This window comes from Ochotona curzoniae, unplaced genomic scaffold, assembly GCF_017591425.1.
Source record: "Ochotona curzoniae isolate NIBS_2020 unplaced genomic scaffold, NIBS_Ocur_1.0 contig_1274, whole genome shotgun sequence".
Lineage (NCBI taxonomy): Eukaryota > Metazoa > Chordata > Mammalia > Lagomorpha > Ochotonidae > Ochotona > Ochotona curzoniae.
In genome coordinates this window covers 35,694,656-35,708,910 of record NW_024465023.1, presented here as the reverse complement: position 1 = coordinate 35,708,910, position 14,255 = coordinate 35,694,656, and the positions used below count along the sequence as shown (strand labels likewise).

Genomic DNA, 14,255 nt, shown 5'->3' with positions numbered 1-14,255 from the left:
TGAAGCTAGGAGCCAGGAGCTTCCTTTGGGTTTCCCACATGGGGGGCAGGGTCCCAAGGACTTGGGCCATCTTCCACTGCTTTCCCAGGCCAATGGGATGCTGAAGACATACAGTGCAAGAGAAATTAGGCAGCTGAGACATTTGAGTCATTTTACAGAGTTTAGACCTTATAGGATTTTGAGCTTAGGAACTGCATGATTTTAGTGAACCATCTCAAGAGTTGTAGCAGAAAGGGAAGAAAGAGAGTGGCTCTGGATGAGAGGAACCAGTACCCCACGATCAGGGGGCAGGCTGTGGAGGTGGTGAGAAATGGTTGGGTTCTGGATGTCTGTGCAGGACGGCCCTGCTGGCATTGCAGCTGAAGGGTGAGAGCAAAAGAAAGCAGTAAGGAGCAGAAGTCCACAAATGTCTGACAGGCAGAACTGGAAATGTGAGAGCAGAGCCGGGAGGGTCAGGCTTTCTAGAAGGCAAGGGAAGCACTGGGCTTGTTATGAACGACAGCGCAACCAAGAGTGTATGCGTTGGATGGTGCACAGAGATCCCACAAGATAAAGGGAGAACAGATATCGTTGGAAGTGGATCTGGCAATTCATTGATGATGTGAGCAAGGTAAGTTCCCAGCAGGAGTGGGAACTATATGCCAGACTGCAGTGAGGTGGTAATGTGGTAAATAGAGGGAGCCCTGGGTTTCAGTTGGTTTTTTTGTTTTTTTGTTTTGTTTTGTTTTGTTTTGTTTTGTTTTGTTTTGTTTTTTTTGTACCAGATGGAAGGATATGAGGTTGTTTATGTACTGAAAGGAAAAAATCAATCAAGTAGAAGATACAAGACACAGGATAGCTGATGGGAGGGGTAGTGTGAGAGGACATGAACTGGGAGGTGGAGGAGGGGGGATAGAATCCTACTAATGTGTTAGCCTTGACTGGGAGGAAGACCAGAGGCCAGAGGGAAGGGTGGGTGGTATCAGCAGAATGTGTTGAAATGGAAGCTTGAAGTTCTCTTGTCCAATGACCTCTAATTTCTTTGGGAGGTAGGAGGCAAAGTCCCCAGTTGGTAGAGCAAAAGCAATAGAGGAGGGAGGCTCAAGGAATTTTGTTAATGTTGGACAAGGCTTGTTAATATTAGACAGGAAAGAAGGGATTAGTTAATAACGGCCCAGCTGAGAAGGCGCAGGAATGCAGAGCCTATAGTTTAACAAGATCCTGCTTGCTGGTTATGTGGCTATGGGCAGGTTACTAGACTTTACACTGTACCTCAACTTTCTTATCCATAGGATGGGCATAAGTGAAGGCTGAGGGATTAAAAATGAAGTCAGATCATGAAATGTCCTAACTGAAAATACGGCCTGACATGCAGTAAATGCTCAATGGAAATGAATAATTTAGATTTTTCCTAAATAAATTAATAATTTTGATTGATAAGCTGTAATTATATGTATTTACGAGACACAATGTAAGGTTTTGATCCTTGTATACAATGGGGTAGAATATTAACATATTCATCACTTTGCTTACCTATCATTTTTCATAGTAAGATATTTGATGTTGATTCTAGTTTTTATCAAATACATAGTGCGTTCTTCAAGACTTCTATTCTCCCTACTATGCATATATCAACAGATCGAAAAGCTTTTTCCTTGGGCCAGCATGCAGGTGAAACTGCTGCCTTTAATGTCAGCATCATATCTAGATTCCAGTTTGAGTCCTGGCTGCTGTACTTCTGATCCCATTCCCTACTAATGCATTGGAGAGGGGCTCAGATCCTTGGGACACTACACACACAGAATTCTGGCTCCTGGCTCAACCCTGACCCTAACCCACCCTAACCCTGATTCTAACCCAACCATAACCCCAACCCTGGCCCTGGCCACTGTGGGCATGTGGGGTGTACATTATTATATAGATGACCTCTCTCTCTCCCCATACATATTGTGTGTGTGTGTGCACACGCGTGCGCGCGCACGCATGCACCACTTTCTCTTTTTAACCGACTTTTAAGTCTTGTTAAAAAAAAAGCTAATTTTCTCCCAGTGGCAGTCCTCACGCACAGCACTTTGTCCACCTCCTGTCCTGACAAGAACAGCGGCCTTGTTCAACTGGCCACACCCATTCTGGTTCTTGTTGGGTGTTGCAGTCCAGCGGTACCTGGTCTGCACCCAGACACAGCTTTCACATAGTTCAGTGGGAGTCAAGACCTAGCCTGGCCCGTTCTACACCAAACCTGGCTCTCATGAGTACCAATGGGGGCTGGAGTCTAGCCCAATCTGGCATTCCACAGTCCCAGTGCACACCTGTGCCAGTGCAGGTTTTAGCCATGTACAACTACGCCTGCTGCCCTCAATCCTACTCTCATTTTCACCAGTGAGACCCCCAACCCAGCTGGGATGCCCCCTTAGCTCCTCAGCAAGGCCTGACCCCATCTACCATAATTGGGTGAGCCAGCAAAGATTGTAGTCCCACAGGGATGAGCCCACATTGCCCCCCAGATTCTATCAGACCTACTTCTGTCTCTCTTGTTCTCCCTTCCAAACCAATTTGATGTCAGTCCCCTACTTACATACACACTTTGTGGACTTACCTATGGATGTCCCTCAGCTGTAATTCCTAGCCTGGGCATTTCCTACTACCACCTGTGCGATCCCATCATCCCCCGCCCCCCCCTCCCGTAAATCAATACCCTTTAACCATGAGGGTGCGCTGCCAGGTGGCCCGAGGGGCTTCGCCTTTCTGAGGGGAGCCATGTGGCCCAGCTACAAGCACCTATGTGGGTCAAAACCTGGAGGCTCACTAAGTTTCCTTCCCTGCCCCACCCCAAGGAGTCCCCAAGGAGCCGGTGTGTACATATCTGCACCTGGTTCGAAAAGCCTCTAGGCAAGGGGTGTTGAAGGCCCTTTGCGAGCGCCCCTCCCCCAAGGCAGCCACACAGCCCAGCTACAAGCACCCATGTGGGTCAAACTCCTTCATTGGGATGCAGTCCCTGCAGGTGAGCACAAGAAGCAAGGCAAGGAGCAGACCAGACCATGCCAGGTTACAGTACCTGCCAGCACACATGTGGGTCAGGTCTGGAGACAGACCAGTCTGGGTCAGCAGATAACACCCATTGGCAGATCTGAGAACCAGGGCAGGGGGTAGGAGGAGCCAGATCAGGCTGCAACACCAGCTAGTTCACATTAGGACCAGAACAGCAATCAGGCTGCAGCACCCACCAGCAGGAGCTGGAACAACAGGGGGACAGACTGGACTAAGCCAGGCTGTGTAGTAAGATTGCGGATGCTGTAATAAGATTGCTAGTCATGCTAGCCTGGGTGCTGCGGGTCCAAGCTACTTGTGTGGTAGGGGCTGAGTGAGCCCCAGGGATGGGGAACTGGTGTGGTTTGGGTCTCTTGACCCAGATCCTGGGGTGTGCCTTCTAGGTGGGTGTTTGTTTCGTGAATCCCACAGGTGAGGGATGTGGTGGGGCTTGGGTCTCCTGGCCCAGGGCCTGGGGCCTGCCTACTAGGTGGGTATCGGGTTCATGAGCCCCAGGATGGGGGATCCCGGTGGGATTTGGGTCTCCTGTCCCAGGTCCTGGGGTCCACCTAGTAGGTGAACATCAGGTTCGTAAGCCCCAGGAGTGGGGCATCCCGTGGGGCTTGGGTCGCCTGGTGTGGGTACTTGGACTCACCTGTAAGAACATGTCCAAGTTAATGAAAAAGGTGGACATAGGCATTGTTGTAAAAGGAGAATATGGCAGCTCATTTAGTGCTGTAGCAGAAGGAGAATAAACTGGACAACTACCCCAAACAAACAATGACAGCAAAAGAACTTGATGAATGGAGTCAATGGACGTTGGGAGGGTGACATCATCCTCGGATCAATGAAAACGGCAGCATTTCAGAACTGTCCTGGCCACTTGGACAGAACCCTCAGAATATGTACACAATGAGACCCTGGGGTTGATATAAGGTGGTGGTTCCTCATCCCTGGGTACTGAACGTGGGGGAAGTCATGAGTGGTTTCCCTCTTTTGTTTCTCCCTTTCCCCCAGGAACAACAAGAAGAAATAGCAAATTTCGAAGCAATGAGTTCACCCAATTTTCCCTAAACCTCAATCCTTCCCATCCTGATCAATCATGTAATCATTATTAAAAAAAAATACAATTTTTAAAAATTCAGTTTGTCTGTCTTTACTATTTGATCAGCATCTCTCCATTCCCCCAGTCTATGGTACCCATTGTTCTACATTCTATTTCAGATTTCCAAGATGATTCATTATTTCAATTTATTTTAGTGTGCTCATCAACTGAGGCTTAGAAAAGAACAGTAGCTGGATCGAAATGTAACATGTTGCTGGATGAGAGGTTCAAGCAGCTGAACAAGGAATCAGAACAGGTAGAAGACGGCTCAGGGTGCCTCCCATGAAGCCTTTTGTCTGTGCGTGTAGCTCAGGCCTTCAACCCTCATGCTCCAAGGAGATTAAGGCTGGTATGCTTTCCCAGTACCTGCAAACACAAGCCTAGAAGGAGGACTGAGCATGGCAGGAGCATGGAGGTAAATGTGATTTTCTCACCTTTCCCCACAGTCAAGCACTAGTAGCTGGGGAGAGTAAGAGACATGAGAGAGGTCAAGTCAGTTTAAGGTTCTGTGCCCTGCTCCCCTCCCCAGAATAGGATGTCATACGAATATCTAGGCAGCTCCCTGGAGGACCTCTAAACATCTAAAGTGTTTCCTGGAGGCAGATTGTCTGGGCTTTCCATCGTGACACACCTTGCGTTCTTTCACTGCTCACCACATCCCCAGCCACAGTGGAGGAAACACCAGAAGGTTCTGTGAAAGGATGGAGGTGTAGCAAAATGAAGGTACCTGAATTTGGTGGACGTCAGAGCGTCTGACCCCTTTCTGGTTGTATTTCTCAGGCTCCTGAATCAACTCTGTCTGGCTAGGTTCAACCAATGAGGCACATATTCTGCCTTAGCCTTCTCCTTCTTGGATGCTGGTTTAGTAGTATCTCTTCCATGGCTCCTGCTGGCAACTCCACCGTGTGACTGCAGCTCCTAGCTTACACCAACCCCTCCCACTGCACCTTAATTCTTTACCTCTCCATGATAGGTCCTGTATGATAAGAGAACTCTCCCCTGTAGACTTTCCTACGCCTTCATATTTGTTGACTTCTGGTTTCCCCAATGACAGACACGTTGGAGATCAGAAATAAAGGAAAGGAGATGCCATATGTTTCTTCTGATTTGGGCAGCAGTTCTCTAGCTCGCACAGACAGGCTTGTGGTTCCATTTTCCTTGAGATTATTCTTATCTCTGAATTCTAGGAATACCTGCTTTGTCACCCCTCCAGCTAGAGGATGACAATGGCTTCCTGCTGCTAATATCTGGGTTCCCTGATTGTTTTGGTTCAGTTATCAGCCTACCAAATATGTAGTTAATTTCTTTTCTGCACAAAATTCCTTGCCATAACTATTTGGGGATTTGTTTTCCCCGTTGTATCTTGACTATAAAATGAACTGGTGAAAAATGAAACCTGTGATTCAAGATGAGTTGATAGGAAGCTCCTTAGATCATTGATTCCAAGTAATGAGGGACACAGGTATAGTCTCTGAAAAGTGCTTTGCAGTAGCCAGGGCAGCTAAAGGAGGCCTAGAGGCCCAGTGTGGTGGCCTAGCAGCTAAAGTCCTCACCTTGTACTCGCCGGGATCCCACAGGGGCGCCGGTTCTAATCCCGGCAGCTCCACTCCCAATCCAGCTCCCTGCTTGTGGTCTGGGAAAGCAGTCGAGGATGGCCCAAAGCCTTGGGACCCTGCACCTGTGTGGGAGACCCGGAAGACGCACCTGGCTCCTGGCATCGGATTGGCGCAGCACCGGCCCATAGGGGTCACTTGGGGAGTGAATCATTGGACGGAAGATCTTCCTCTCTGTCTCTCCTCCTTTCTGTGTATCTGACTTTGTAATAAAAATAAACAAATCTTTAAAAAAAACATAAAGGAGGCCCAGGGTTAGGTGAGTTGATTCTACCTTTTCATCTACTTGGAATTTTTCAGGTCCTTTGTTCCAGGACAACAGAGCTCCAAACTCTAGAGGATCTTGGTGGGGGAGGTTAGAGACCCTAGACCATTGGATTAGTTTTCTCTTTTGCTCTTTCAGTGGTCAAGACTCCTGTGCCTGTCAGACGCCAGGCTGTTACCATGTTTTCCCATGGCCAGTCAGGCCCCTTCTTTCATGCCTCACCATCCCACACGTGACAGACACAGTAAGCAGCAGAGCTTATTTTGCTGAGGACTTTATTGTGGAGGATAATTCAGGAGGGCATGACAAGGTGAGTAGGAGGAGTCGTGGTGCTCTCCAGCTACCTGGGCCCCCAGGTGGTTTTTGGAGTCGTCTTCGATTTCGGGGCATAATGCAAGATTACAGTTGATGTTTGAGGTAGCTAATCAACGTGGGGGGAATATCCAGCTGGTCGATGGCTTGTGGCTGGCCAGCCTGGCGCAGGGCTCTGCGGATAACTAAACGCGCCTGGGATAGCAGCGACTGTGGACTGGCTATGGCAAGGAGAGACATGAAGAACAATTCTCAGCATAATTCATTCATTCAAGCCTACCCCACCCTGCCCCTCCATGCAGAGCAACAATAGGTTCACACCGAGGACCAGGGAGGGCATCCTCTGAGCCATGAAACAGTGAATGACAGAACCAAGACCAAAAATTGGTCTAAGGCTACCCTTCATCTCATCTTGGTGATCATTTCCCTAACATAGAATCTGTAACCACTTTTCCACTATGGCCCTATGAGAGGGAGGACGGTGGGAGTTTTCTCAGGCTCAACTCAGAGGACTGATTTGGATCGTGATTTTGGGCCTTAGCATCTCCAAGCCAAAAGGCCCACAGGGTTGGGTTACTCGGCACTCACCTCGAGCCTGTAGCAGCAATGCAACACCTTTATCATTTTGTGAGGCTGTATCCAGGGGTAGAGATGGAAGGTAGATGTTAGCACCAAAATCAATTAACAGCTGGATGTACTCTGGCTCACAGTTATGGTGGAGACAGATTTCAAGGAGACTGCGGGGCCGTGGAACACGCGCCAATAGACCCCGATCAGTGCAGTTGTAGTCAGGGTCTGCCCCATAGAGCAAAAGCAGGCGGAAACAGTCAAGGTGTCCATAGACTGCGGCCAAATAGAGGGGGCCGGAACACGAAGCAATGTTTGATGCCCAGACTGGTAGTTTAGCCTTGACGTTTACCTCAGCACCATGACCTAGGAGCTCCTGCAGGATAGCAACAGCACCGTCACGGGCGGCAGTGAGCACAGGAGAACAATTGTTGTAGATGCTTCCACCAGGACAGGCCCCAGCTTCCAAAAGCACCCGCACACAGTCCAGATGGCCATGACTGACAGCAGTGAAAAGTGGGGTCTGTGCCTTGACGTCCAAACTGTCCACATCAGCACCATGTGCCAGGAGGACCCGCAAGCAGCTCAAGTGGCCATAAGAAGCGGCCAGGCGCAGAGGTGTTCCAGGAACGCCCCAGCCACTCCTGCTGTTAATAAAACGTTTGTAACGCTCCTGGCGCAAAAGCTGGTCCAAGGTGTGAGAGTCGTTGTCATACACTGCTTGATTGAGAGCCTGCTTCTCCCCCGTGTTGGTGTCCTCCTCCTCCTTATCGGGCTGCAGGAGGGAGAAAATCTTGGTGATGTCCATGAGGTTCATTTTGGCTGATTGGAAGAGGACTATTCTCATTATGAGCAGGGAAAAAAAATGCCAAATCTGTGGGTGACAAAAAGGGAAAGAGACTGGGGGTCCTTATCTAAAGCCTGCTAGCGTCAGCCCTCACTTGAATTCTTTGCTTCGTGCCCTTTCCAATAGTGCCACTCACCCGGAAGTCTTCTTTTCTCTTCCACTTGTACTGTCTTATTTTAGACCCCCACTGACAATTCCAAAGAAGGTCAAGCCATTTTACAGCTTGATTCAGACTCTTCCCATTGTGCCTAGCCCTCAAATTTACACTACCAGGGAAACTTCTTCTCCACCTCTCCCTGTCCCAGGGTTCCAAAGGGTCAAAACTAGACTTGAGCTATGAAATTTCACACCCCAGTGTTGACTTATGTGTACCCCACTGGCATATAAATTCCAGAGCCAAGACTCTATACCATTTTGTATTCCCCCATTCCCAGGAGGGCCTACACCATGGCTGAGGATGAATTCAGAATGTGGATATTATTAATGAGGTGACCTGTCCAGCAGTTGCTAGGCCAACAGAATGGTGCTTTGTGCTGTGAAGTTATCATTCCGCACCTCTTGACATCAGTTGCTTGACTGCACCTTTCAATCTACTAGTTACATTTAATGTGCAGATCTGACAAAATCTGTGCCTCCTCAAACTTTCTGGAAGGACTTGTCAGATCCCATGTTTCAGGAACAGAGCTGCTCAAGAGATGGGTGATTAAATACAAAATGTACTGATTAAATACAGAAGGGATACTACAAAGAACTCACATTCAGGAAAATGTAGGCAAACGTAATGGTAACAATTGTTTCCAGGGTAGGATATACTCTCTAGTTTACTGATCAGTTTTCCCCTTAGGTCCATTTCCCTCCAGGAGTCCCTTTGATGGCCAGCACCTCCTCAGAACTCACTACTTTCCCATCCTCCTGGCTCAAGAATTTTCTCCTCTTCTCTGCTCAGTGCAGCCTGAAGCCTTAACCCTCAGTTCTTCTCCCTCCACACTCCTCTGACCTCATAAAATCATCTATGGCCCAATGACTGATTCATCCTAACCCTGACCTTAAAAGTCCTGCTTCTAGTGTGCCAAAATCAAGGTGACCCACCTGTTTTAAACGTCCTCAAGCAAGCTGGTAGGATTTTCAGAGCTCATCTTCCTGTTCTCCCATACCCTGCAGCCAAGATGTCAGGTCCTCACATCTCCTTTTATTTGCTGCCCAACTCCACCCCTCTTTATTATTAACCTGGGACTTTAGGTACCCACCTCACAGAAGAAAATATGAAGTGGATGGGTGGGGTCACCCTCAACTTTAGGCCTCTGCCACCTGCCAGTGCCAGCTCCATATATGGTCTTACTATTTACGCATTCAAAGGGTTAGCGCCAGAAGACTAGAACTTTGGAATTAAAGCTGATTTCGAGTAGCAACTCAGCGCTTCCAGCTCCTCTTTCTTTCTTTGGGAATCGATTCCTATATCTCTAACACAAAAATGAGGCATTTTTTCCCCCTTGTGAGGCTGTTACAAGAAAGAAAGCTACTGTGTATTAGATTTTCAAAGATCTGCAACTTTTCTCTGCACCTTCAACCTGCTCAATTGGAATGTTTGTTTCTTCTCCTCTTTGGAAACAAAATATATTTCCTCACTGCTTCATCCCACTCTAGGGGTTGACCTCTTTCTCCATTCCTCTCTACCGTACTTATCCAAAAGAGTTGTCTACTGTGTACTTCCCTATCTCCCACTCACACCCCCACCGGTTACAGTCTGGCTCTACCCTCCTCTATCAAACACTTCGCAAGCTCTTAAAGAGTTTGACCGTGTGGGTCAACCCAGTGGATGTTGCTCATATTCTTCCGTCCATGATTTTCTGGTACATCTGTCCCTACTGAACTTTCCTTGCTACAAACTCATGCCTCTGCTTCCTGGCCAGCACACTCCTGATTTTTCATGTTTATTCTCCTCTGAAATAGTTCTATTTTCTTTTTGTCTCTCCTCCACCCTCTTCTCTCCAATCCCATAGACTTAGCTTTCTCCTTTACTTTGATGATTACAAACCTACTCCTCCAACCCCCTGGCAGTCTGTTCAACTCCAAACACGTGCGCATGGATTTTCTCCAGGTGTTTCAAAGTGAACAGTATCACAACTACAACTTGCACAACCACCAAGCTTGCTCCTTATTATATACCTAGTCAACCAAACGAGAAGTTCAAGACTCATCTCAGGCCTCTTATCTCTTTGTGCTAACTAACATTCAATCACGTAAAGCACTATCGATCTTACTCCCTAGCGATCTCTTCAGGCCATCTGTCCTAAGGAGGCATAGTCGTTGCCTGTCTACATTACACCTCAATGGTTACTGTAGTTTTCCAAGTACGTTCCATTTGCAATATTTTCTCTACATTATTACTAAAGTGATCATTTAAAATTATAAATTTGTTCGTCATCAATCTTTCAGGCTTTTTAAAAGAAAGATCTACTTCTTTATTTGAAAGGCTGAGTGTCAGGGAGAGAGAGAGAGAGAGAGAGAAGCAATAGGAACTTGAACCAGCACTGAGAATGGAATGCCAGCATTGGAAGTGACAGCTTAATCCATGTTTCAGAATGCTGGTTTCCAGTCCTCTGTTTTGAGACCCTTAAAGGCTCCCCTCTTTCAGCATACAACCCAAGGCCTTAGCCCAGCACACAGGTCCTCCAAGCAGATCTTGGCCCACATCTCCAGCCTCTCTTTCTACTTTCTTCTGTGCTTTTACCCTGAGATTCAGTGATAAGGAATGAAAATGATGACTCTCCATAAATGTCACAATTATTTCTGCCGCATTCAGTTGCTTCTGCTGAGTTGGTTTCTCCAGTCTGTGCTGTCACAGTACTCAGTAGTCATCACAGTATGTTGTAGTAGCTCCTTCTAGATAAGTCTTTTTGGCTCCCACGGCAGATGAAGCGACCATATGGGATAGTGGCAAAACATGAGTCTGGAGTTCTGATCAATCCCAGCTCTACCACTTAGTAGCTATGTGATCCAGAGCAGCTCATTTAACCATTCTGTGCCCATTTCTTTGAGAAAAAAAAAAAAGGAAGGTAACAGAACCTAACTTGCAGGATTGTTGTTATGATTAAATAAATTAGTACATAGTGCACAAAGTATCTTTTTAAAAAAAGATTTATTTAGTTGAAAGGCAGACTGACAGAGATAGGAAGAAACACAGAGAGAAAGATCTACCATCTGTTGGTTCACTCCCCAAATGGCTATAAAGTCTGAGGCTTGGCCAGGCCAAAGCAAGGAGCCTGGAGCTCCACCTGGGACTCTTACGTGGGTGGCAGGGACCCAAGGACATAGTCCATCCTCCACTTCTTTCTAAGGTACATTAACAGAGAACTGGATCAGAAGTGGAAGAGCTAGGACTCAAACCAGCACTTCCACATGAGAAGCCAATGTCACAAACAGCAGACTAACGTGCTGTGCCACAAAGCCAGCCTCACGTGGTGAGTTCTTAGAATACTGCCTGAATAGTTTTGTTTTGTTTTTGCTATGATCATTAAGTTCACTTAGATCTCCAATTTCTGTGACTATTGTTTCCTATTTCATGGTCTAGAAATTCAGAAATGGAGTGGACCTTGTAAGAACATTTGATTTCATTTCTTTGGAAGATTGTGGAACAGTGAGACATCCATATCTCTTACTGGGCTTGGGTTTGAGCCCTTCCATCCCAGCTCCATGTATTGGTCACCTTGGGAAGCAATAGGTGGTGGCTTAAATAACTGGCTCCTTACAATTATGTGGGAGACCCTGATGAAGTTCCTGGCTCCTGGCTTTGGCTTGACCCAGTCCCAGCTGTCATGGGCATTTGGATCGTGAACACAGGTCTCTCACTCTGTCTTCCAATTGATAGTTTTCTCAATTTACAGACAGGGGAAAGAAGGTTCAGAACTTTCTTAAGGTCACACGGCTGCTATAAATTATTTCATTAACAAGAGCACACTTATAAATCTTGTGCTTTTGAAAGATATTTCATATAGTGGGATAGGTAAGATTATCTCCATTTTTTGAATGGCGAAAACTAAGGCTGGAGAAAGTAAAGGGTTTATGAGGCACCTTACATCGAGGCAAAAGCAGAGCCAGGAATGGAATTCAGGCTTCCTTGCTCTCCATCCTGTTCTTTTTATTGCAATACGAACCACAGACACACACCCTTCCCCCTTGCCTCAAGCAGAGTCACATTGCAGCTCTCAGGATCCTCAGGTTTTAAACATCATGCTGAATTCCAGGGACTTTTGTTAATGGAAGGTTTCTTTACAAATTATTTATTTGGAGAGCCTATGGAGATTACCCACTTACTGTTTTACCGGAGAAGTGGGGGAGAAGTCCGGGGAGAGGAAAAGGACCTGGAATGGCGGCCGGAATGCTGCAACACTCACCAAGGTCATACCGTGAGGTCACACGGAGCCCATATAAAGGGCCTCCAGAGAGAGATGAAGCCCGCAGCTGCACGTTGGCACTTACGTGATTTGTGCCTGCATTAGATAACGACAAGACTATCCAGCTTGCCTGTTGCCTCATTGTAGTTAGAATAACATGCTCTGTGCAAAAAGCCACTTCTCCACATGCAGGAGTTTTGAACTTTCATGTCATATTAGCCCCTGTGACAAACTGGTGAAGTCTGTGGACCCCTTTCAGAATAGTTCTCATTCCATAAAATACACAGGATTGAAGGAAACCAATTATCTGAACATATTACTGTCAAAATATTTTTGAAACTGCATGATACAGTAATTGCTCTTGTTGTCGGCTATCACATTCAATAACGGGCTCTACTAATTATTTGTGAGTGGCCATGAATCTAAATGAGACTTCAAGATCGCTGCCCCAGCCGTAATACGGCATGAAATGCCTGTGATTTCTTCTGGGGACCAAGCCATAGAAACTGGTACCAGCATGCCATTTGCTGCCTGCTTTCATCCTTAAAAGAAATGGTCAATTTCAGTTAGAGGTTGGGATGGAAACAGCAGAGCTGTTTTTGTTCATGCAAGTCTCTTCGTTTCTAGCCCAGGTCCTCTCGGGGAGCTGGGGGGGTGGGGGGGAAGGGGCGATTGGTCTGTGAGTCCAGGTTAAGAGCTCCTACAAGACAGTGTCTGGTTTCCACGGGGAGCTAGAACACTCCTTCAGGCATTAACAGACGATTTTTCAAGCTTCACTTGCCTTCGGCCACACGGAGAACCCTTATCCTTAAGCCCACCGGTCTGGCTGACCCCCACACAGATTCACAAACACCACACTGGGGACACAATCCGTTAACCTTCACTCTCCCTGCAGTGTATAATTGCAATTGCCTTCAAGAGGTAAGGCATAGTAGTAGGCCGGGACACAACTTCTTGGGACTGCAGGAAGCTGACACCCCATCCCACCCTGGATTCTACCCACAGGTTTTACAAGGACCTCCCAAATGCCCCCCCAGGGTCCCAGATTTCATTAGTAACAGCCTAGAAAGGATCTGACCAAAGATCTTGGGTTTGTCAGGTCTCACACCTCTCCCCCAAACAGCTCAGAGGCCCAGGCTCCAGGTACTCACAGAGCTTCAGCCTGAGGCCATGCTGAACCAGCGATCACTGCCCAGCCCCCTGTGAGAAGCCCTGGGGCCCTGGTGGCTCCCCTGTAAGGAGCTCCTGCTGTTCCTGGCTGGAGCAGGCGCTTTGTTTGCACTGTTCACTCTACAGGGAGAGGCAAAATGTCAGCCCCTAGACTTACTTGGTCCAGGGGGCTAATTTTAGGCTACCCTCCACCACCTCCCCCCCTTCCCTGAGCCGTGTTATCTTACCAATGCCATTCTGGGAGCAATCCCAGAGAGAAGGGGGGGGGGCGCCTGCAGGGAAGTCCTGGAAGGACTGACTGACAGACAGACAGGTGCCTGGCAAGGCTTGGGCTACCGCTCCCCCAGTGTCCTCGCATAGCCCTGTCACCACTCAGATGGGCACCCAGGTGAGGCCCTGAACTATGAGTCCCCCCCCCCCCCTACCTACTACACCTTCTTCTTAGCTGAGGCCTCTTGTCCCTCTTCCCCACCTCGTCTCTCTGGATTTCCTCTCTCTTTTCTGGAGAGCCCAGCAATCTGTTTTCTTCCCAGAGGACAGAGAAGGAAATGGGAAGGAGAAGCCTGCATGCCGGTAGGCGCTGTTGCTCAGCTTCTCTAAGGCTTCAGAAGGCCCTGAGCTTTTTTTTGAAAGTCTCCCCAACCCTAGAGCCCATCAGGCTGAGGTTCAAGAAGCTAGCCAGAGCCTCCCACTCCGCTCCCTGCCAAGGCATCCCCATCAGATTAATGTGTGTAGCACCGGGAACTCTGTCAAGGACTCTCTGCTCTCCAGGGTATCATTTGATATCCCTGGATGCCTTTAAATGAGAGAAGTGGTAGGGAAATATCTTTAGAGATACATTATCTGTTTGAGGAGTCACACAAAAATAAACTGGGAGGCAGGAACCTACTTTCTTCTGGAAGGAGAAGCATGCCCACCAGGTGAGTATGCAGAACACCCAGCAAAACAGTTGGATTCATTCTGAGAAACTCTTTCC

General features: G+C 47.7%; 1 protein-coding gene across 1 annotated transcript; it reads right to left on the bottom strand.

Annotated features, from left to right (window-relative positions):
* Nucleotides 1-6,258: 6,258 nt before the first annotated feature.
* Nucleotides 6,259-7,746, bottom strand: ASB12 (ankyrin repeat and SOCS box containing 12). Its single transcript, XM_041002419.1, has 2 exons — nucleotides 6,890-7,746; nucleotides 6,259-6,522 (listed from the first exon to the last, which is right to left on the bottom strand). The coding sequence occupies exons 1-2, from the start codon at nucleotides 7,713-7,715 to the stop codon at nucleotides 6,389-6,391; spliced, it is 960 nt and encodes a 319-aa protein (XP_040858353.1). The 5' UTR covers nucleotides 7,716-7,746; the 3' UTR covers nucleotides 6,259-6,388.
* Between the last annotated feature and the right edge of the window lie 6,509 nt (nucleotides 7,747-14,255).